Consider the following 21,864-nt stretch of genomic DNA (forward strand, 5'->3'; position numbering starts at 1 on the left):
ATACATTCATGGTGGTAACTCGAGAATTCACTTGAAAAGGCAAGGCGTACCTGAAAATGATATCGGAGGCATGGCTTTCAGTTATCACAAAAAGCACAATTTTAATGCACCAATGGTAATGTCTTATTCTCTTACCTTATTTAAATAAGTATGGCCGTGTAATGAACATCATAGAAGGTGTGTTTCACACTGTTTTACATCGTCTACTAGTTCCAACATTTGACTGCAGCATGTCAGCAATTAACTATTCATATAAGGCAAATACACTTCTAGGTTACTGCTATCATCTGTGTCTGGTGTTAGCTAGTACCTGGCTAGCTACTGTAGGTCTTCAGTCAGCATAGAACAAACACAGGGGGAAGGGTATCATCTGTGTCTGGTGTTAGCTAGTACCTGGCTAGCTACTGTAGGTCTTCAGCCAGCAAAGAACAAACACAGGGGGAAGGGTATCATCTGTGTCTGGTGTTAGCTAGTACCTGGCTAGCTACTGTAGGTCTTCAGCCAGCATAGAACAAACACAGGGGGAAGGGTATCATCTGTGTCTGGTGTTAGCTAGTACCTGGCTAGCTACTGTAGGTCTTCAGCCAGCATAGAACAAACACAGGGGGAAGGGTATCATCTGTGTCTGGTGTTAGCTAGTACCTGGCTAGCTACTGTAGGTCTTCAGCCAGCATAGAACAAACACAGGGGGAAGGGTATCATCTGTGTCTGGTGTTAGCTAGTACCTGGCTAGCTACTGTAGGTCTTCAGCCAGCATAGAACAAACACAGGGGGAAGGGTATCATCTGTGTCTGGTGTTAGCTAGTACCTGGCTAGCTACTGTAGGTCTTCAGCCAGCATAGAACAAACACAGGGGGAAGGGTCTCATCTGTGTCTGGTGTTAGCTAGTACCTGGCTAGCTACTGTAGGTCTTCAGCAAGCATAGAACATAGAAGGGTATCATCTTATTTCTGTTTCCATGGTATCATAGTTATGTTTCCATAGTAGCATCATAGTTCTGTTTCCATAGCATCGTCTTAGTTCTGTTTCCATGGTATCATAGTTATGTTTCCATAGTGTCATCTTAGTTCTGTTTCCATAGCATCATCTTAGTTCTGTTTCCATGGTATCTTAGTTCTTCTGTTTCCATACTATCATAGTTCGGTTTCCATAGCATCGTCTTAGTTCTGTTTCCATGGTATCTTAGTTCTGTTTCCATGGTATCTTAGTTGTTTCCATAGTATCAACTTAGATCTGTTTCCATAGTATCATAGTTCTGTTTCCATAGTATCATAGTTATGTTTCCATAGTATCATAGTTCTGTTTCCATAGTATCATAAATATGTTTCCATAGTATCATAGTTCTGTTTCCATAGTATCATAGTTCTGTTTCCATAGTATCATAGTTCTGTTTCCATAGTATCATAGTTCTGTTTCCATAGTATCATAGTTCTGTTTCCATAGTATCATAGTTATGTTTCCATAGTATCTTAGTTCTGTTTCCATAGTATCATAGTTCTGTTTCCATAGTATCATAGTTCTGTTTCCATAGTATCATAGTTCTGTTTCCATAGTATCATAGTTCTGTTTCCATAGTATCATAGTTCTGTTTCCATAGTATCATAGTTCGGTTTCCATAGTATCATAGTTCTGTTTCCATAATATCATAGTTCGGTTTCCATCGTATCATAGTTCTGTTTCCATAGTATCATAGTTCTGTTTCCATAGTATCATAGTTCTGTTTCCATAGTATCATCATAGTTCTGTTTCCATAGTATCATAGTTCTGTTTCCATAGTATCATAGTTCTGTTTCCATAGTATCATAGTTCTGTTTCCATAGTATCATAGTTCTGTTTCCATAGTATCATAGTTCTGTTTCCATAGTATCATCATAGTTCTGTTTCCATAGTATCTTAGTTATGTTTCCATAGTATCATAGTTCTGTTTCCATAGTATCATAGTTCTGTTTCCATAGTATCATAGTTATGTTTCCATAGTATCATCATAGTTATGTTTCCATAGTATCATAGTTATGTTTCCATAGTATCATAGTTCTGTTTCCATAGTATCATCATAGTTCTGTTTGTTTCCATAGTATCATAGTTCTGTTTCCATAGTATCATAGTTCTGTTTCCATAGTATCTTAGTTATATTTCCATAGTATCTTAGTTATGTTTCCATAGTATCAACTTAGATCTGTTTCCATAGTATCATAGTTCTGTTTCCATAGTATCTTAGTTATGTTTCCATAGTATCTTAGTTATGTTTCCATAGTATCATAGTTATGTTTCCATAGTATCATAGTTATGTTTCCATAGTATCATCACAGTTCTGTTTCCATAGTATCATCTTAGATCTGTTTCCATAGTATCATCTTAGATCTGTTTCCATAGTATCATCTTAGTTCTGTTTCCATGGTATCATAGTTCTGTTTCCATAGTATCTTAGTTATGTTTCCATCGTATCATAGTTATGTTTCCACAGTATCATCATAGTTATGTTTCCATAGTATCATAGTTATGTTTCCACAGTATCATCATAGTTATGTTTCCATAGTATCATCTTAGTTCTGTTTCCATAGTATCATCTTAGTTCTGTTTCCACAGTATCATCATAGTTATGTTTCCATAGTATCATAGTTATGTTTCCACAGTATAATCATAGTTCTGTTTCCATAGTATCATAGTTCTGTTTCCATCGTATCATAGTTATGTTTCCACAGTATCATCATAGTTATGTTTCCATAGTATCATAGTTATGTTTCCATAGTATCATAGTTCTGTTTCCATAGTATCATAGTTCTGTTTCCATAGTATCATAGTTCTGTTTCCATAGTATCATAGTTATGTTTCCATAGTATCTTAGTTATGTTTCCATAGTATCATAGTTCTGTTTCCATAGTATCTTAGTTCTGTTTCCATAGTATCTTAGTTATGTTTCCATAGTATCATAGTTCTGTTTCCATAGTATCATAGTTCTGTTTCCATAGTATCATAGTTATGTTTCCATAGTATCATAGTTCTGTTTCCATAGTATCATAGTTCTGTTTCCATAGTATCATCTTAGTTCTGTTTCCATAGTATCATAGTTATGTTTCCATAGTATCATAGTTCTGTTTCCATAGTATCATAGTTCTGTTTCCATAGTATCATAGTTCTGTTTCCATAGTATCATAGTTCTGTTTCCATAGTATCATAGTTCTGTTTCCATAGTATCATAGTTCTGTTTCCATAGTATCATAGTTCTGTTTCCATAGTATCATAGTTCTGTTTCCATAGTATCATAGTTCTGTTTCCATAGTATCTTAGTTATGTTTCCATAGTATCATAGTTCTGTTTCCATAGTATCATAGTTCTGTTTCCATAGTATCATAGTTCTGTTTCCATAGTATCATAGTTCTGTTTCCATAGTATCATAGTTCTGTTTCCATAGTATCTTAGTTATGTTTCCATAGTATCATAGTTCTGTTTCCATAGTATCATAGTTCTGTTTCCATAGTATCTTAGTTATGTTTCCATAGTATCATAGTTCTGTTTCCATAGTATCATAGTTCTGTTTCCATAGTATCATAGTTCTGTTTCCATAGTATCATAGTTCTGTTTCCATAGTATCATAGTTCTGTTTCCATAGTATCTTAGTTATGTTTCCATAGTATCATAGTTCTGTTTCCATAGTATCATAGTTCTGTTTCCATAGTATCTTAGTTATGTTTCCATAGTATCATAGTTCTGTTTCCATAGTATCTTAGTTATGTTTCCATAGTATCATAGTTCTGTTTCCATAGTATCATAGTTCTGTTTCCATAGTATCATAGTTCTGTTTCCATAGTATCATAGTTCTGTTTCCATAGTATCATAGTTCTGTTTCCATAGTATCATAGTTCTGTTTCCATAGTATCATAGTTCTGTTTCCATAGTATCATAGTTCTGTTTCCATAGTATCATAGTTCTGTTTCCATAGTATCATAGTTCTGTTTCCATAGTATCATAGTTCTGTTTCCATAGTATCATAGTTCTGTTTCCATAGTATCATAGTTCTGTTTCCATAGTATCATAGTTCTGTTTCCATAGTATCATAGTTCTGTTTCCATAGTATCATAGTTCTGTTTCCATAGTATCATAGTTCTGTTTCCATAGTATCATAGTTCTGTTTCCATAGTATCATAGTTCTGTTTCCATAGTATCATAGTTCTGTTTCCATAGTATCATAGTTCTGTTTCCATAGTATCATAGTTCTGTTTCCATAGTATCATAGTTCTGTTTCCATAGTATCATAGTTCTGTTTCCATAGTATCATAGTTCTGTTTCCATAGTATCTTAGTTATATTTCCATAGTATCTTAGTTATGTTTCCATAGTATCAACTTAGATCTGTTTCCATAGTATCATAGATCTGTTTCCATAGTATCTTAGTTATATTTCCATAGTATCTTAGTTATGTTTCCATAGTATCAACTTAGATCTGTTTCCATAGTATCATAGTTATGTTTCCATAGTATCATAGTTCTGTTTCCATAGTATCTTAGTTCTGTTTCCATAGTATCTTAGTTATATTTCCATAGTATCTTAGTTATGTTTCCATAGTATCAACTTAGATCTGTTTCCATAGTATCATAGATCTGTTTCCATAGTATCTTAGTTATATTTCCATAGTATCTTAGTTATGTTTCCATAGTATCAACTTAGATCTGTTTCCATAGTATCATAGTTATGTTTCCATAGTATCATAGTTCTGTTTCCATAGTATCATCTTAGTTCTGTTTCCATAGTATCATCTTAGTTCTGTTTCCATCGTATCATAGTTATGTTTCCACAGTATAATCATAGTTATGTTTCCATAGTATCATAGTTATGTTTCCATAGTATCTTAGTTATGTTTCCATAGTATCATCATAGTTCTGTTTCCATAGTATCATAGTTATGTTTCCATAGTATCTTAGTTATGTTTCCATAGTATCATCATAGTTCTGTTTCCATAGTATCATCTTAGTTATGTTTCCACAGTATAATCATAGTTCTGTTTCCATAGTATCTTAGTTATGTTTCCATCGTATCATAGTTATGTTTCCACAGTATCATCATAGTTATGTTTCCATAGAATCATCTTAGTTCTGTTTCCATAGTATCATAGTTCTGTTTCCATAGTATCATAGTTCTGTTTCCATAGTATCATCTTAGTTCTGTTTCCGTAGTATCATCTTAGTTCTGTTTCCATAGTATCATAGTTCTGTTTCCATAGTATCTTAGTTCTGTTTCCATAGTATCATCTTAGTTCTGTTTCCGTAGTATCATCTTAGTTCTGTTTCCATAGTATCATAGATCTGTTTCCATAGTATCTTAGTTATATTTCCATAGTATCTTAGTTATGTTTCCATAGTATCAACTTAGATCTGTTTCCATAGTATCATAGTTATGTTTCCATAGTATCATAGTTCTGTTTCCATAGTATCTTAGTTCTGTTTCCATAGTATCTTAGTTATATTTCCATAGTATCTTAGTTATGTTTCCATAGTATCATCACAGTTCTGTTTCCGTAGTATCATCTTAGATCTGTTTCCATAGTATCGTCTTAGATCTGTTTCCATAGTATCATCATAGTTATGTTTCCATAGTATCATAGTTATGTTTCCATAGTATCTTAGTTATGTTTCCATAGTATCATCATAGTTCTGTTTCCATAGTATCATCTTAGTTCTGTTTCCATCGTATCATAGTTATGTTTCCATAGTATCATAGTTCTGTTTCCATAGTATCATCATAGTTCTGTTTCCATAGTATCATAGTTATGTTTCCATAGTATCATAGTTATGTTTCCATAGTATCATCATAGTTCTGTTTCCATAGTATCATAGTTATGTTTCCATAGTATCTTAGTTATGTTTCCATAGTATCATCATAGTTCTGTTTCCATAGTATCATAGTTATGTTTCCATAGTATCTTAGTTATGTTTCCATAGTATAATCATAGTTCTGTTTCCATAGTATCTTAGTTATGTTTCCATCGTATCATAGTTATGTTTCCACAGTATCATCATAGTTCTGTTTCCATAGTATCATAGTTCTGTTTCCATAGTATCATAGTTCTGTTTCCATAGTATCATCTTAGTTCTGTTTCCGTAGTATCATCTTAGTTCTGTTTCCATAGTATCATAGTTCTGTTTCCATAGTATCATCTTAGTTCTGTTTCCGTAGTATCATCTTAGTTCTGTTTCCATAGTATCATAGTTCTGTTTCCATAGTATCTTAGTTCTGTTTCCATAGTATCATCTTAGTTCTGTTTCCGTAGTATCATCTTAGTTCTGTTTCCATAGTATCATAGTTCTGTTTCCATAGTATCATCTTAGTTCTGTTTCCGTAGTATCATCTTAGTTCTGTTTCCATTAAAGCATCTTATCTCTTTTTCTGTAGTTCGGGTTCCATAGTAGCGTTTTAGGTCTGTTTCCGTAGTATCATCTTATGAACAACATAGATAATTTCTCTTGCCGATGACCTTCCTTTCATCTGACTCTTGTCAGGTCTGGCTGATTTTTATTTAGCACACGGTTGGAGTAGCACTTCCGAAACCAAACAACATCAATACTTTCTTTTTTAAAGCTCTAGGTGTTTTTTGTGCTCAAAGGTGTGTTTAGAAAAATATTTACATATTTTCTCTTCAAATGAATAACTATAGCTGGACCTATAGCTATATTTACAAGACTTAACAACATCTTATTGATGTTGTTGATACGGTTGAAGATTGCTTATGTTGAAATTCAAAGCTTAAGTCTTTTAATGTGCATGAAGTCATGAGTCCATGAATGGCCTGGGGATATGGGTTGTAATACTGTAGCTGACCACAAAGCCAACCAGAGACAATATTCTCACATACAATATGTTTGCTTCCATGGAGGATGCCTGTAAATATTTGAGATCTTCTCCAAGTTTACACATGATTTGAATACCTACGTATTAAATCCCCTCTGACTCTTTTGACAATCCATATCCACAACCATTGACCGTTTAAAGCAATCCCTCTGTGCCATCTGGCATTGTCTACGTTCTATGACTGAATCTGTGATGCTTCAGAATCGCTGTTTTACGTGAATAATGTCTGAGATTACGGCTGTGTGTAAATGTATATGTTATGCATGATAACTATTTCCTGCAGGATGGTTAAGCTGTTGATCAGATTTTAGTTATAGCGTACTGTATGTTGAACAGCCTGAGTGTCATGCTATACTACAACACTGTAGTATCATACACATCAATAAGTCCATATTTTAATGTCTTCCCCACCAGTGAATGACTCCAATGTTCAGTTCCTGGACCAGGATGACGACGACGACCCTGACACAGAGTTGTACCTCACTCAGCCCTTCGCCTGTGGGACGGCTTTCGCAGTCAGCGTGCTGGATTCCCTGATGAGTGCTGTAAGACATGCACTAACTACACACTACACAGCCTTTTTCAAATCAAATCAACATTTTATTTTTCTCACATACACATGGTTAGCAGATGTTATTTGCGAGTGTAGCGAAATGCTAACGTTTGGCTCCCCTGAGCGATTGCCTATATAGGCTTTAGCAAGGTGGGCTCACACAGCATTGTGGCTTGCCAGAGACGCGGTTTCAGACCCCAAGAGATGCGGTTTCAGACCCAAAGAGACCCGGTTTCTGACCCCAAGAGACCCGGTTTCAGACCCAAAGAGACCTGGTTTCAGACCCAAAGAGACCCGGTTTCTGACCCCAAGAGACCCGGTTTCAGAACCAAAGAGACCTGGTTTCAGATCCAAAGAGACCCGGTTTCAGACCCAAAGAGACCCAGTTTCAGACCCAAAGAGACCCGGTTTCAGACCCAAAGAGACCCAGTTTCAGACCCAAAGAGACCCAGTTTCAGACCCAAAGAGACCCGGTTTCAGACTCCAGTTGGTAACGCAAAGTGCTTGTGGTTTCCAGATTTTATACCATAAATGCTCAACAAAAGAAATCGGTTAATAGGAATGGGAAACTATAGATGTTACAGTAACACTTTATTTTAAGGCCTTTATTATGTCTTATACGTGTCTATGTAAGTAGCATATAAGGCCTTTATTATGTCTTATAAGTGTCTATGTAAGTAGCATATAAGGCCTTCATTATGACTTATAAGTGTCTATGTAATTAGCATATAAGGCCTTTATTATGTCTTATAAGTGTCTATGTAAGTAGCATATAAGGCCTTCATTATGTCTTATAAGTGTCTATGTAAGTAGCATATAAGGCCTTTATTATGTCTTATAAGTGTCTATGTAAGTAGCTTATAAGGCCTTTATTATGTCTTATAAGTGTCTATGTAAGTAGCATATAAGGCCTTTATTATGTCTTATAAGTGTCTATGTAAGTAGCTTATAAGGCCTTCATTATGACTTATAAGTGTCTATGTAAGTAGCATATAAGGCCTTTATTATGACTTATAAGTGTCTATGTAAGTAGCTTATAAGGCCTTTATTATGTCTTATAAGGGTGTATATATGTAGCTTATAAGGCCTTTATTATGTCTTATAAGGGTGTATATATGTAGCTTATAAGGCCTTTATTATGTCTTATAAGTGTCTATGTAAGTAGCTTATAAGGCCTTTATTATGTCTTATAATGGTGTATATATGTAGCTTATAAGGCCTTTATTATGTCTTATAAGGGTGTATATATGTAGCTTGTAAGGCCTTTATTATGTCTTATAAGTGTCTATGTAAGTAGCATATAAGGCCTTCATTATGACTTATACGGGTGTATGTAAGTAGCTTATAAGGCCTTTATTATGTCTTGTTTGTTTAATGAGGTTATTAAGCATTACATTTCAACTTAAATGTTGGTTGTATGGCATACTGTATATGAGAGGAGGCGGGCCCCTTTCTGTCCAATGACGTCATTTCTAGAAAAAAGTTTGGCAAGTAAACATATGGTCACACTTTAGACCAGGGAACACACATAGCGGAACTATGCCCTTATTTGCCCCACATTGAGACAGCTTACTAACAGCCTGTTTCTTGTGTAACTTGCTCTTTATTAACTAGTAATAAGCATTTATTGTAACTAACAATGAGGTTATTAAGGACTGACCAGTAATAGACATGACTTATATTTGAACACTAATATATGGTTTATAAGACATAATAAAGGCCTTATAAGCTACCTACATACATCTTATAAGACATAATAAAGGACTTATAAGCTACTTACGTACACCCTTATAAGACATAATAAAGGCCTTATAAGCTACTTACATACACCCTTATAAGACATAATAAAGGCCTTATAAGCTACTTACATACACCCTTATAAGACATAATAAAGGCCTTATAAGCTACTTACATACACACTTATAATACATAATAAAGGCATTATAAGCTACTTATATACACACTTATAATCCACCAATTTGTGTCTAATATGTGTACCTTCAAGTGTTACTGATGTTACTGACGAAAAGGTCTCTACACAGACATCATCAAACCACGAAAGGTCTTAATGGAATCCCATTGGGACAATAACATGTTATGTCCCCGTGGTTTAAAAAAGACTCCAGGATGACATACAGGAAAGCCTGGCACTTTACCTGGTACGATGACTTCATCTGCCTGTCTCTCACTTTACCTGGTACGATGACTTCATCTGCCTGTCTCTCACTTTACCTGGTACGATGACTTCATCTGCCTGTCTCTCACTTTACCTGGTACGATGACTTCATCTGTCTGTCTCTCACTTTACCTGGTACGATGACTTCATCTGCCTGTCTCTCACTTTACCTGGTACGATGACTTCATCTGCCTGTCTCTCACTTTACCTGGTACGATGACTTCATCTGCCTGTCTCTCACTTTACCTGGTACGATGACTTCATCTGCCTGTCTCTCACTTTACCTGGTACGATGACTTCATCTGTCTGTCTCTCACTTTACCTGGTACGATGACTTCATCTGCCTGTCTCTCACTTTACCTGGTACGATGACTTCATCTGCCTGTCTCTCACTTTACCTGGTACGATGACTTCATCTGTCTGTCTCTCACTTTACCTGGTACGATGACTTCATCTGTCTGTCTCTCACTTTACCTGGTACGATGACTTCATCTGCCTGTCTCTCACTTTACCTGGTACGATGACTTCATCTGTCTGTCTCTCACTTTACCTGGTACGATGACTTCATCTGTCTGTCTCTCACTTTACCTGGTACGATGACTTCATCTGCCTGTCTCTCACTTTACCTGGTACGATGACTTCATCTGTCTGTCTCTCACTTTACCTGGTACGATGACTTCATCTGTCTGTCTCTCACTTTACCTGGTACGATGACTTCATCTGTCTGTCTCTCACTTTACCTGGTACGATGACTTCATCTGTCTGTCTCTCACTTTACCTGGTACGATGACTTCATCTGTCTGTCTCTCACTTTACCTGGTACGATGACTTCATCTGTCTGTCTCTCACTTTACCTGGTACGATGACTTCATCTGTCTGTCTCTCACTTTACCTGGTACGATGACTTCATCTGTCTGTCTCTCACTTTACCTGGTACGATGGCTTCATCTGTCTGTCTCTCACTTTACCTGGTACGATGACTTCATCTGCCTGTCTCTCACTTTACCTGGTACGATGACTTCATCTGTCTGTCTCTCACTTTACCTGGTACGATGACTTCATCTGTCTGTCTTTCACTTTACCTGGTACGATGGCTTCATCTGTCTGTCTCTCACTTTACCTGGTACGATGACTTCATCTGCCTGTCTCTCACTTTACCTGGTACGATGACTTCATCTGTCTGTCTCTCACTTTACCTGGTACGATGACTTCATCTGCCTGTCTCTCACTTTACCTGGTACGATGGCTTCATCTGTCTGTCTCTCACTTTACCTGGTACAATGACTTCATCTGCCTGTCTCTCACTGTACCTGGTACGATGACTTCATCTGTCTGTCTCTCACTTTACCTGGTACGATGACTTCATCTGTCTGTCTCTCACTTTACCTGGTACGATGACTTCATCTGCCTGTCTCTCACTTTACCTGGTACGATGACTTCATCTGTCTGTCTCTCACTTTACCTGGTACGATGGCTTCATCTGTCTGTCTCTCACTTTACCTGGTACGATGGCTTCATCTGCCTGTCTCTCACTTTACCTGGTACGATGACTTCATCTGCCTGTCTCTCACTTTACCTGGTACGATGACTTCATCTGTCTGTCTCTCACTTTACCTGGTACGATGACTTCATCTGCCTGTCTCTCACTTTACCTGGTACGATGACTTCATCTGCCTGTCTCTCACTTTACCTGGTACGATGACTTCATCTGCCTGTCTCTCACTTTACCTGGTATGATGACTTCATCTGTCTGTCTCTCACTTTGACTGAGGCTGGAACAGAAGCTGCCTTTAAGTGTGTTTCGGTGTAGACAAAGGTCTTGTTACCTAATAGACAAGGCTCATCCGTCATTCTACTCTTCCCCAAACAGGGAACATGTTCCTGTGTAGAACAAGCAAGGACAGGCAGGCAGGAAGGCACGCAGGCACGCAGGCACGCAGGCAGGCAGAGACAGACAGACAGACAGACAGACAGACAGACAGACAGACAGACAGACAGACAGACAGACAGACAGACAGACAGACCAGAGAAAGAAGAAGACCTGAACATGTTCACTAAATCTAGTGTTGTAATGAACTAACACAGGGTTGTTACATACTTCCCACCACTACTGTCCCTTCTCTATCCAAAACCTTCATTCTTGCCAGTCCGAAGAGTACCTCAACAGCATGAATATGTGTAGAAACAAGTCACTGTGGCTCTGCCTGGAGGGAGGGAGGGAGGGAGGGAGGGAGGGAGAGAGAGAGAGAGAGAGAGAGAGAGAGAGAGAGAGAGAGAGAGAGAGAGAGAGAGAGAGAGAGAGAGAGAGAGAGAGAGAGAGAGAGAGAGAGAGAGAGAGAGAGAGAGATACAGAGAGAGACAGATACAGAGAGAGACAGATACAGAGAGAGACAGAGAGAGAGAGAGAGAGAGAGAGAGAGAGAGAGAGAGAGAGTAACCTGCAGTAATTGGAATTTCTGCATGTCATGGATTCATGCTTAACAATCTCTCCCTCTTGCTCACTCTCTCTCTCTCTTGTCTCATTCATTGTTTCAGACATACTTCAATGATAATATCCTCACCCTGATCCGGACGCTGGTAACAGGGGGGGCCACTCCGGAGCTGGAGGGTCTGTTGGCGGAGGAGAACGCATTACGAGGAGGCTACAGCACGCCGCAGACCCTCGCTAACCGGGACAGGTGTCGTGTTGCACAGCTAGCCTTGTACGACGGGCCTTTCGCTGACTTGGGGGTAAGTGACTGGTTGTGTTTTGTCACCTCTGCTTGCAGTACAGAAAAGGGCTGTTTACTCACTGAGGCCAGTAGGGGAGAACAAGGCATGTAGAGGAGGCTGAATGATGTGTCATGACCTCTGTGGTTGTAGAGGAGGCTGAATGATGTGTCATGACCTCTGTGGTTGTAGAGGAGGCTGAATGATGTGTCCTGATCTCTGTGGTTGAAGAGGAGGCTGAATGATATATCCTGGCCTCTGTGGTTGTAGAGGAGGCTGAATGATGTGTCCTGGCCTCTGTGGTTGTAGAGGAGGCTGAATGATATATCCTGGCCTCTGTGGTTGTAGAGGAGGCTGAATGATATATCCTGGCCTCTGTGGTTGTAGAGGAGGCTGAATGATGTGTCCTGACCTCTGTGGTTGTAGAGGAGGCTGAATGATATATCCTGTCCTCTGTGGTTGTAGAGGAGGCTGAATGATGTGTCCTGACCTCTGTGGTTGTAGAGGAGGCTGAATGATATATCCTGACCTCTGTGGTTGTAGAGGAGGCTGAATGATATATCCTGGCCTCTGTGGTTGTAGAGGAGGCTGAATGATATATCCTGGCCTCTGTGGTTGAAGAGGAGGCTGAATGATATATCCTGACCTCTGTGGTTGTAGAGGAGGCTTTATGATATATCCTGGCATCTGTGGTTGTAGATGAGGCTGAATGATGTGTCCTGGCCTCTGTGGTTGTAGAGGAGGCTGAATGATATATCCTGGCATCTGTGGTTGTAGAGGAGGCTGAATGATGTGTCCTGGCCTCTGTGGTTGTAGAGGAGGCTGAATGATATATCCTGGCCTCTGTGGTTGTAGAGGAGGCTGAATGATATATCCTGACCTCTGTGGTTGTAGAGGAGGCAGAATGATATATCCTGGCCTCTGTGGTTGTAGAGGAGGCAGAATGATATATCCTGACCTCTGTGGTTGTAGAGGAGGCTGAATGATACATCCTGTCCTCTGTGGTTGTAGAGGAGGCTGAATGATGTGTCCTGACCTCTGTGGTTGTAGAGGAGGCTGAATGATATATCCTGACCTCTGTGGTTGTAGAGGAGGCAGAATGATATATCCTGGCCTCTGTGGTTGTAGAGGAGGCTGAATGATATATCCTGGCCTCTGTGGTTGTAGAGGAGGCTGAATGATATATCCTGACCTCTGTGGTTGTAGAGGAGGCAGAATGATATATCCTGGCCTCTGTGGTTGTAGAGGAGGCAGAATGATATATCCTGGCCTCTGTGGTTGTAGAGGAGGCAGAATGATATATCCTGGCCTCTGTGGTTGTAGAGGAGGCAGAATGATATATCCTGGCCTCTGTGGTTGTAGAGGAGGCAGAATGATATATCCTGGCCTCTGTGGTTGTAGAGGAGGCAGAATGATATATCCTGGCCTCTGTGGTATGCTGAACCATACATATCAAGTGGATGCAGTGTATGTAATGAAATGTGAGGCTCATTTTCAGAGGCTACTGTGTGTCAATGTGGATGGACATAAATCTAGTTTCCAGAGAAATCACAAAAGGAATTCCACAAGACTCCTTTTTATTCACAATTTATATGAATCATATAGAGAGACAAGCTGTGATGTTAAAAAAATCTAAAACTTAACATTAAAAACTTTTTAGGGATTAAATCCCGTAAACGGGATTGATTTGACAACATCCGGTGACATGGCAGAGCGCCACATTCAAATTAAATTATTAGAAATATTTAACTTTCATACAATCACAAGTGCAATACACCAAATTAAAGCTTTACTTCTTGTTAATCCAGCCATTGTGTCAGATTTCGAAAAAAGGCTTTATGGCGAAAGCAAACCATGCTATTATCGGAGGACAGCACCCCATCAAACAAACACAGACAATCATATTTCAACCCGCCAGGCTCGACACAGAACTCAGAAATAACGATATAATTCATGCCTTACCTTTGAAGAGCTTCTTCTGTTGGCACTCCAATATGTCCCGTAAACATCACAAATGGTCCTTTTGTTCAATAAATTCCGTCATTATGTCTCCAAAATGTCCATTTATTTGGCGCGTTTGATTCTGAAAAACACCGGTTCCAACTCGCCCGACATGACTACACATTATCTAATAAATTACCTGTAAACTTTATTCAAACATTTCAAACAACTTACCTAATCCAACTTGAGGTATGTTTTTAAATGGAAATCATCGATAACATTTAAGACGGGATAAACTGAGTATAATAGCGGATAAAAACAGAGTGGAGCGAGCTTTCAGGTTGCGCGTCCCCCAACCACAACAGTACACTTAGCTATCCACCCAGATAGGAAATGGCTACTTCTTCATTACTCCAAGGAAAAACATCAACCAATTTCTAAAGACTGTTGACATCTAGTGGAAGCAATAGGAACTGCAATTAAGTGCCTTAGAAATCTAGATCCACATAGAACACTCATTTGAAAACACTGTCCCCTCAACAACAAAAAATCCTGTATGGTTTGTCCTCAGGGTTTTGCCTGCCACATAAGTTATGTTATATTCACAGACATGATTCAAACAGTTGTAGAACCTTCAGAGTGTTTTCTATCCAAATCTACTAATAATATGCATATCCTAGCTTCTGGGCCTGAGTAGCAGGCAGTTTACTTTGGGTACGTTTTTCATCCGGACGTGAAAATACCGCCCCCTTGCCTAGAGAGGTTAAACTTTTTGCTTCTCTGTCTTCCAGGATGGTGGTTGCTACGGTGACTTGTTTTGTAAAGCGTTAAAAACGTACAACATGCTTTGCTTCGGAATTTACCGTTTGAGGGACGCCCATCTAAACACACAAAGTCATACAAGTCAATGCACTAAACGGTGAGTATGTCAGGAGGTGAGTTACTGTTCACACATTGTCCACTAGAATAACTGTAGATGGCTCATTTTGATACATTTGGATAAATCGATAACTTCATATTGATTACTGTATCTACATTTGCCCAGCCAACATTGTAAATAAGAATTTAGTTTGTAACTGACATGCCCGCTAATATTAAGGACTACATGAATAGATTTTCTCTCTCTCTCTCTGTCTCTCTCTCTCTCTCTCTCTCTCTCTCTCTCTCTCTCTCTCTCTCTCTCTCTCTCTCTCTCTCTCTCTCTCTCTCTCTCTCTCTCTCCTCTCCTCTCTCTCTCTCTCTCTCTCTCTCTCTCCTCTCCTCTCCTCTCTCTCTCCTCTCCTCTCCTCTCCAGATATGTAATAACCAACCCACCATATGGTTTTGAGCTGGTGCCATCAGACCTGATCTTCTGCCTGATGCAGTTTGACCACAACGCGGGTCAGTCCCAGGCCAGCCTCACCCATAGCTCGCACTCCTCCCATTCCTCCAGCAAAAAGAGCTCCTCCGTCCATTCTATCCCCGCCACCAACCGCACCAACCGCACCAAGAGCAGGGACTCACGGGATAAACAAAAGTATGTGATTCCTCTAAAGATGTCTGCGTCCCAAATGGCAAACCCTATTTCCTATTTAGTACACTACTTTTGACCAGAGCCCTATGTGTTCTGGTCAAAAGTAGTGCACAACAAAGAAAATAAGGATGCCATTTGGGACGTAGAGAACGTGTCTGTTTGTATTTGTCCAGTAGTGAACTGTCTGTTATGAAGTTCTGCATTTCTCATCATTTCAAAATAATCTAGTGTTTTTTCTCACTGATTGCTCTATAACAGAGAAGTGAAAATGGCAGATAGATCACCTCATCTCGATGACAGCAGAAAATAATGCAGAATAACACATTCAAATTCCTGTGATCTATAAACAAGGAACTATTAATAATTATTATTTTGTGTTGTGGTCTCCTTGAGAATACTAAAGTTGAAGTATGGGTTTACAGGATATCTTGAACATTTACTGAGGTTGCTGAGTGAATACTACTGTGGTTAGTATTGTGGGTGAGACTACACATAGACATCCAAGCTTGTTTTTTGTTTATCCTGTATTTCTTTTAATCACGCTTTTAAAAAATCTATATATTTTTAAAAGAGAATACTAATATTAGATTAGATTTTGTTATGGAACTTGCACGCTTTTCATACATATTTGGGATTTACAGCGAAATCAAAAAAATAAGTCTTGTGCATAGCATGGACAGCTCTCAGAATGCTTTGGAAACAAGCATGGACATTCTGTCGTTGATGTGCACGTGTATTACACATGCAGTGTACATGCTGTCGTTGATGTGCACGTGTATTACACATGCAGTGTACATGCTGTAGTTGATGTGCACGTGTATTACACATGCAGTGTACATGCTGCAGTTGATGTGCACGTGTATTACACATGCAGTGTACATGCTGCAGTTGATGTGCACGTGTATTACACATGCAGTGTACATGCTGTAGTTGATGTGCACGTGTATTACACATGCAGTGTACATGCTGTAACATCAATGTATCCCATTTTAAGCAGCAAAATGAGTTGAAACCATGTTACCATGTAGACTTTGATGTATTCATAACATGAGCAACTTTTTGATGGGATGCGGGTTATTAAGCTCGCTAGCTTGCCCGATTGCTAGTACTTTCCAAACCAGGCTAGTATCATTTTTTTTTTTAAATAACGCATGCCGCAGATTTTGGACCTGAATTGTACCCAGTCCAGTCTACTATCCCAGCCAGCCAGTGTTTTTAGACATATGGCTTTAACATGTATGGTTCTAGGCCGGCCCATTCCCCCACCAAGTCAGTCTTCTTATCAATTGTATGCAAGAATGTCTTCTGTGTTGTCTTAGGAATTCAGCATTCTCTGTGTTGTCCTCACCAACCCCCCCCCCCCCCATTTGTCTCATCATTTTACAAAGTAATGTCTTCTGTGTTGTCTTAGGAATTCAGCATTCTCTGTGTTGTCCTCACCAACCCCCATTTGTCTCATCATTTTACAAAGTAATGTCTTCTGTGTTGTCTTAGGAATTCAGCATTCTCCCCCCACACTTGGATTTAGAATTCCATTCCCAGACATTTCTTCATTGCTTATTACCGTAACTCAACCATAGTCTCTTGTATATTGCTAATTATTTTTATGGAGTCAGATAAACATTTTAATAGACTAATTGCTTAGTCTTATTACGATTATGTAAGGTATATATAATATATACTTTATATTTCAAATATTACTACACTACATAGCGGCTGTTTGTCTTACATAGTTTATGCTTCTTTTTCTAAAATGCAACAAGGATGAATAGAATGGGCCAAGGTATGGATGTGATGAATGACTATGCATGAAGTAGAAAATGGCGGCGGCGGGGGGTGAGGGGGGGGCAAAGAAACTTCTGGTGTTTCTGATATAGCTGCGTCACCCAACAGTATCCCAGACCTGCATGGCTATAAGCTCATCATCAGTCCCTCTTTAATACGACAGGATGGATCCTTTTATACAACCAAATGGTTTAATGACACTTTGACTTTGATTCAGACAAATGATACTTCAAACAAACTAGGAGTAAATGATTTCAACCGCTCTATATCTTTCCATACCAACCACCATATGTTTCTGTGAAAATGCTCTTGTTAGGACAATGTGGTTGACTAAGTCATTGAATCATGTATTATATACAGTGCGGGATATCAAATCAATTGTCAACTTGTCTTGTCTTTGTAATTGGATCCTCACAAGGCAGGTTACATCAAGCCAGTGAATCCCCTCGTATAATAAAACACAAAGGATATTAGAATGATTTCAAACCTTGACTAAAACTGTATTGATCAATGATGGGTCCACGGGCCTCCCGGGTGGCGCAGTGTTTAAGGGCGTGCAAGGTTTGAAATCATTCTAATATCTGTGCCACCAGAGACTCTGGGTTCGCGCCCAGGCTCTGTCATAACCGGCCGCGACCGGGAGGTCCGTGGGGTGACGCACATTTGGCCTAGCGTCATTTAGGTTAGGGAGGGATTGGCCGGTAGGGATATCCTTGTCTCATCGCGCACCAGCGACTCCTGTGGCGGGCCGGGCGCAGTGCACGCTAACCGAGGCCCATGGTGTTTCCTCCGACACATTGGTGCGGCTGGCTTCCGGGTTGGATGCACGCTGTGTTAGGAAGCAGTGCGGCTTGGTTGGGTTGCTTTCGACCTTCATCTCTTCCGAGCCCGTACGGACGTTGTAGCGATGAGACAAGATAGTAGCTACTAACAATTGGATACCATGAAATTGGGGAGAAAAAAGTGGGTAAAATAAAATAATAAAATGATGGGTCCATTTCCAGATTACCCAGAGCTGTATGACACTGAGTGTTTCTCTTTTTGTTCTATGACCTAATTACCTTTTTCCCCCCCACACTATTGGTTAGAGCCTGCAAGTAAGCATTTCACTGTAAGGTCTACTACACCCGTTGTGTTTGGCGCACGTGACAAATAAACTTTGATTTGATTTGACGCCACAATATGATGAGATATTTGCATTGCATGACCGCTGACCGATACAACAGCATGGCGAACTACTGTATTAAAAAGAGCTTGCATTGTTCACTCGCTGACATTAGGCAATGGGTCCTATTCAGAGTAAATCGTACTGATTTGGAATGCTAATGAAATAGCTAGTAATCACCTTGAAAACAGTGATTACGTCCCAAATGGCACCATATTATATAGGGCACTACCTTTGACCAGGCCCCTATGGGCACTGGTCAAACGAAGTGCACTGCATAAGGAGCAGGGGGCCATTTGGAGTGGAACCAGTAACATCCACAAACCATTAACTGTTTGATTCTCCCCCCACCCCATTGTTTCTCAGAAAAGACATGCTTTATAGATGAGCCTGAGAATGCAGCCTACCCCAGGAAGTCACACTCTAGTCACACAGCCAACCACCAGGTCAACCTCCAGGTTAACCAGAACCCTTACAAATCCACCAACAACCTCATCCTGTCCATCAGAGAGGTGGAGGACGAATACTGAACTACAGAACCCAATGTTGAGACCTACCGTACAACCCACCTGGAGAACACCTGGAACTAGAGCCCAAGAACAGCTATAACCCACCTACAGAACACCTGGAACTAGAACCCCAAAACAGCTAGAACCCACCTACAGAACACCTGGAACTAGAATACAAGAACAGCTAGAACCCACCTACAGAACACCTGAAACTAGAACACAAGAACAGCTAGAACCCACTTACAGAACACCTGGAACTAGAACCCAAGAACAGCTAGAACCCAACTAGAGAACGCATGGAACTAGAACACAAGAACAGCTAGAACCCACCTAGAGAATGCATGGAACTCCACCCTGATCCAGTGGAACTGGAATCTGAAGAACAATTTAAAGCTAGAATCCTTAGTTGCTACATCAATTTATGAACTTATAAATGAATGATCAAAACATCAATGCTGTATAATAAACCTCATGGAAAAGTGCGTATGTACAGTAGCTACAGTAACATCATATCAACAGGCTTTTTGACATGTTTTATACATATTCATATGTAAATGAAGTAATAGACATATAAATACACTCAGATGTCAATCAGATGTACAAGTCAGTCAGTCACTAATGCTAACACTGTAGTTTACACAGCCAGTTCCTTAGTGACCAGACTCCATCAGTTTAACCATTTTGGAGAATGAGGGTCGCTTCAGTCAGAGTAGCAACGCAACGCAATGCCAGATAACATATGATGAAACATTATAATAGAGTGTTATCAAACTGGACTGATTATTTGCCAATAAAAACCATATATATACGCTGTTGACTTTCATTTGTACAAGACTGACACGTATCGACTGATGTATCCAGGATTGGATAGTCATACTGCTTCCATGGGTTTATTGGCAAACCTGGTAAGATTCAATACAAAACAATGTTCTGACGGTCTTTTCTGTTAGACGCAGTCCCACACCAATTATATTATTAGCGGATCGTTTGTGGACCGTCATTGGGATGAGAGTAAAATCACCATCTATATCACCACAAGCATTTCACTACACTCGCATTAACATCTGCTAACCATGTGTGTATGTGACAAATACAATTCGATTTGGTTGATAGTCAGAGTTCATGTCAGAATGGTACATGGTATTGTACTGGCCCCACCCAGCCTTATTTCGATTGGCCAGTTTGTTTGAGTGACAGTACGATTGTTGCCTTTTTAGTTTTCATATCAAATCCCAAACAACCTGCAAATGTTCGCTATATATATATATATATATAAATATATAGGCAATGTGTGATGTGGGTGGAATGACACTGGAAATAAATGTTAAAAACACATTTTCTATTCATTTGGCACGTTTGACCTGTCATTATAATGACAATGCTATAACCCAAATGTGAGCTGTTTCCGAGGAGACACTGGAGGATGTTGAGTAACGTTAGCAATCTGAGCAGCACATAAGATACATATTAATGACCTTAATAGGTTTACCTATTGGATTAGGTTATACTGTATAACCCTACCTATATAACCCTATCAATACCTTATTGACTTTGATAGGCCTACCTGAAACCAAGAGGGTGGGTTATACTGTAAAATGATGATAACATCATATCACCAAGGATGAGGTGAAAGATGGAGCATGCCACATATTGCATGAAGTGGGCATAAATACCTGTAGCTCCAGTCGCATTGCAACTCTCTCTTAGTACAGTAGAGGAATGCTCACTAACGCCCTGGACCAGAGCAAATGCACCTATCTATACCTGTAGACAGGTCCTCCTTTGGTTATAAGCACTGCCTGCCACTGGCCTGCCTGGCACTGGTCTGCCTGCTGCTGGCCTGCCTGCCTGGCACTGGCCTGCCTGCCACTGGCCTACCTGGTGCTGGCCTGCCTACCACTGGCCTACCTGGTGCAGGCCTGCCTGGCGCTGGCCTACCTGATGCTGGCCTGCCTACCACTGGCCTGCCTGGCGCTGGCCTGCCTACCACTGGCCTACCTGGTGCTGGCCTGCCTGCCACTGGCCTGCCTGCCACTGGCCTACCTGGTGCTGGCCTGCCTGGCGCTGGCCTGCCTACCACTGGCCTGGCATGGAATCACCGGAGAAGCGTGGATGTTCTCCATGATCAGTCCCAGCGCTGTACTCAGACAGTAGAAGACCAGTTCCAACGCTGTACTCAGACAGTAGAAGACCAGTCAAAGCTCTGTACTCAGACAGTAGAAGACCAGTCCCAACGCTGTACTCAGACAGTAGAAGACCAGTCCCAACTCTGTACTCAGACAGTAGAAGACCAGTCCCAACTCTGTACTCAGACAGTAGAAGACCAGTCCCAACGCTGTACTCAGACAGTAGAAGACCAGTCCAAACTCTTTACTCAGACAGTAGAAGACCAGTGCCAACCCTCTACTCAGACAGCAGAAGACCAGTCCCAACTCTGTACTCAGACAGTAGAAGACCAGTCCCAACTCTGTACTCAGACAGTAGAAGACCAGTCCCAACGCTGTACTCAGACAGTAGAAGACCAGTCCCAACGCTGTACTCAGACAGTAGAAGACCAGTCCCAACGTTGTACTCAGACAGTAGAAGACCAGTCCCAACGCTGTACTCAGACAGTAGAAGACCAGTCCCAACGCTGTACTCAGACAGTAGAAGACCAGTCCCAACTCTGTAC

General features: G+C 40.1%; 1 protein-coding gene across 13 annotated transcripts in view; it reads left to right on the forward strand.

The window, feature by feature from the left end:
- LOC118357681 (calcium-activated potassium channel subunit alpha-1-like) overlaps positions 1-20,006 on the forward strand; it is a 270,854-nt gene extending 250,848 nt beyond the window's left edge. For 5 of the 13 annotated variants that reach the window (XM_052477634.1, XM_052477636.1, XM_052477639.1 and 2 more), the window contains 5 exons: positions 7,257-7,387; positions 12,107-12,301; positions 15,013-15,140; positions 15,516-15,737; positions 19,051-19,220. In XM_052477634.1, the coding sequence (XP_052333594.1) occupies positions 7,257-7,387; positions 12,107-12,301; positions 15,013-15,140; positions 15,516-15,737; positions 19,051-19,072 (698 nt within the window). In that variant the 3' untranslated portion in view covers positions 19,073-19,220. Of the gene's footprint in view, positions 1-7,256; positions 7,388-12,106; positions 12,302-15,012; positions 15,141-15,515; positions 15,738-16,156; positions 16,202-17,497; positions 17,518-19,050 lie in introns of all 13 variants that reach the window. The other 8 variants (XM_052477630.1, XM_052477629.1, XM_052477633.1 and 5 more) reach the window with 4 other exon arrangements.
- The last annotated feature ends 1,858 nt before the right edge of the window (positions 20,007-21,864 follow it).

This window comes from Oncorhynchus keta, chromosome 24, assembly GCF_023373465.1.
Source record: "Oncorhynchus keta strain PuntledgeMale-10-30-2019 chromosome 24, Oket_V2, whole genome shotgun sequence".
Lineage (NCBI taxonomy): Eukaryota > Metazoa > Chordata > Actinopteri > Salmoniformes > Salmonidae > Oncorhynchus > Oncorhynchus keta.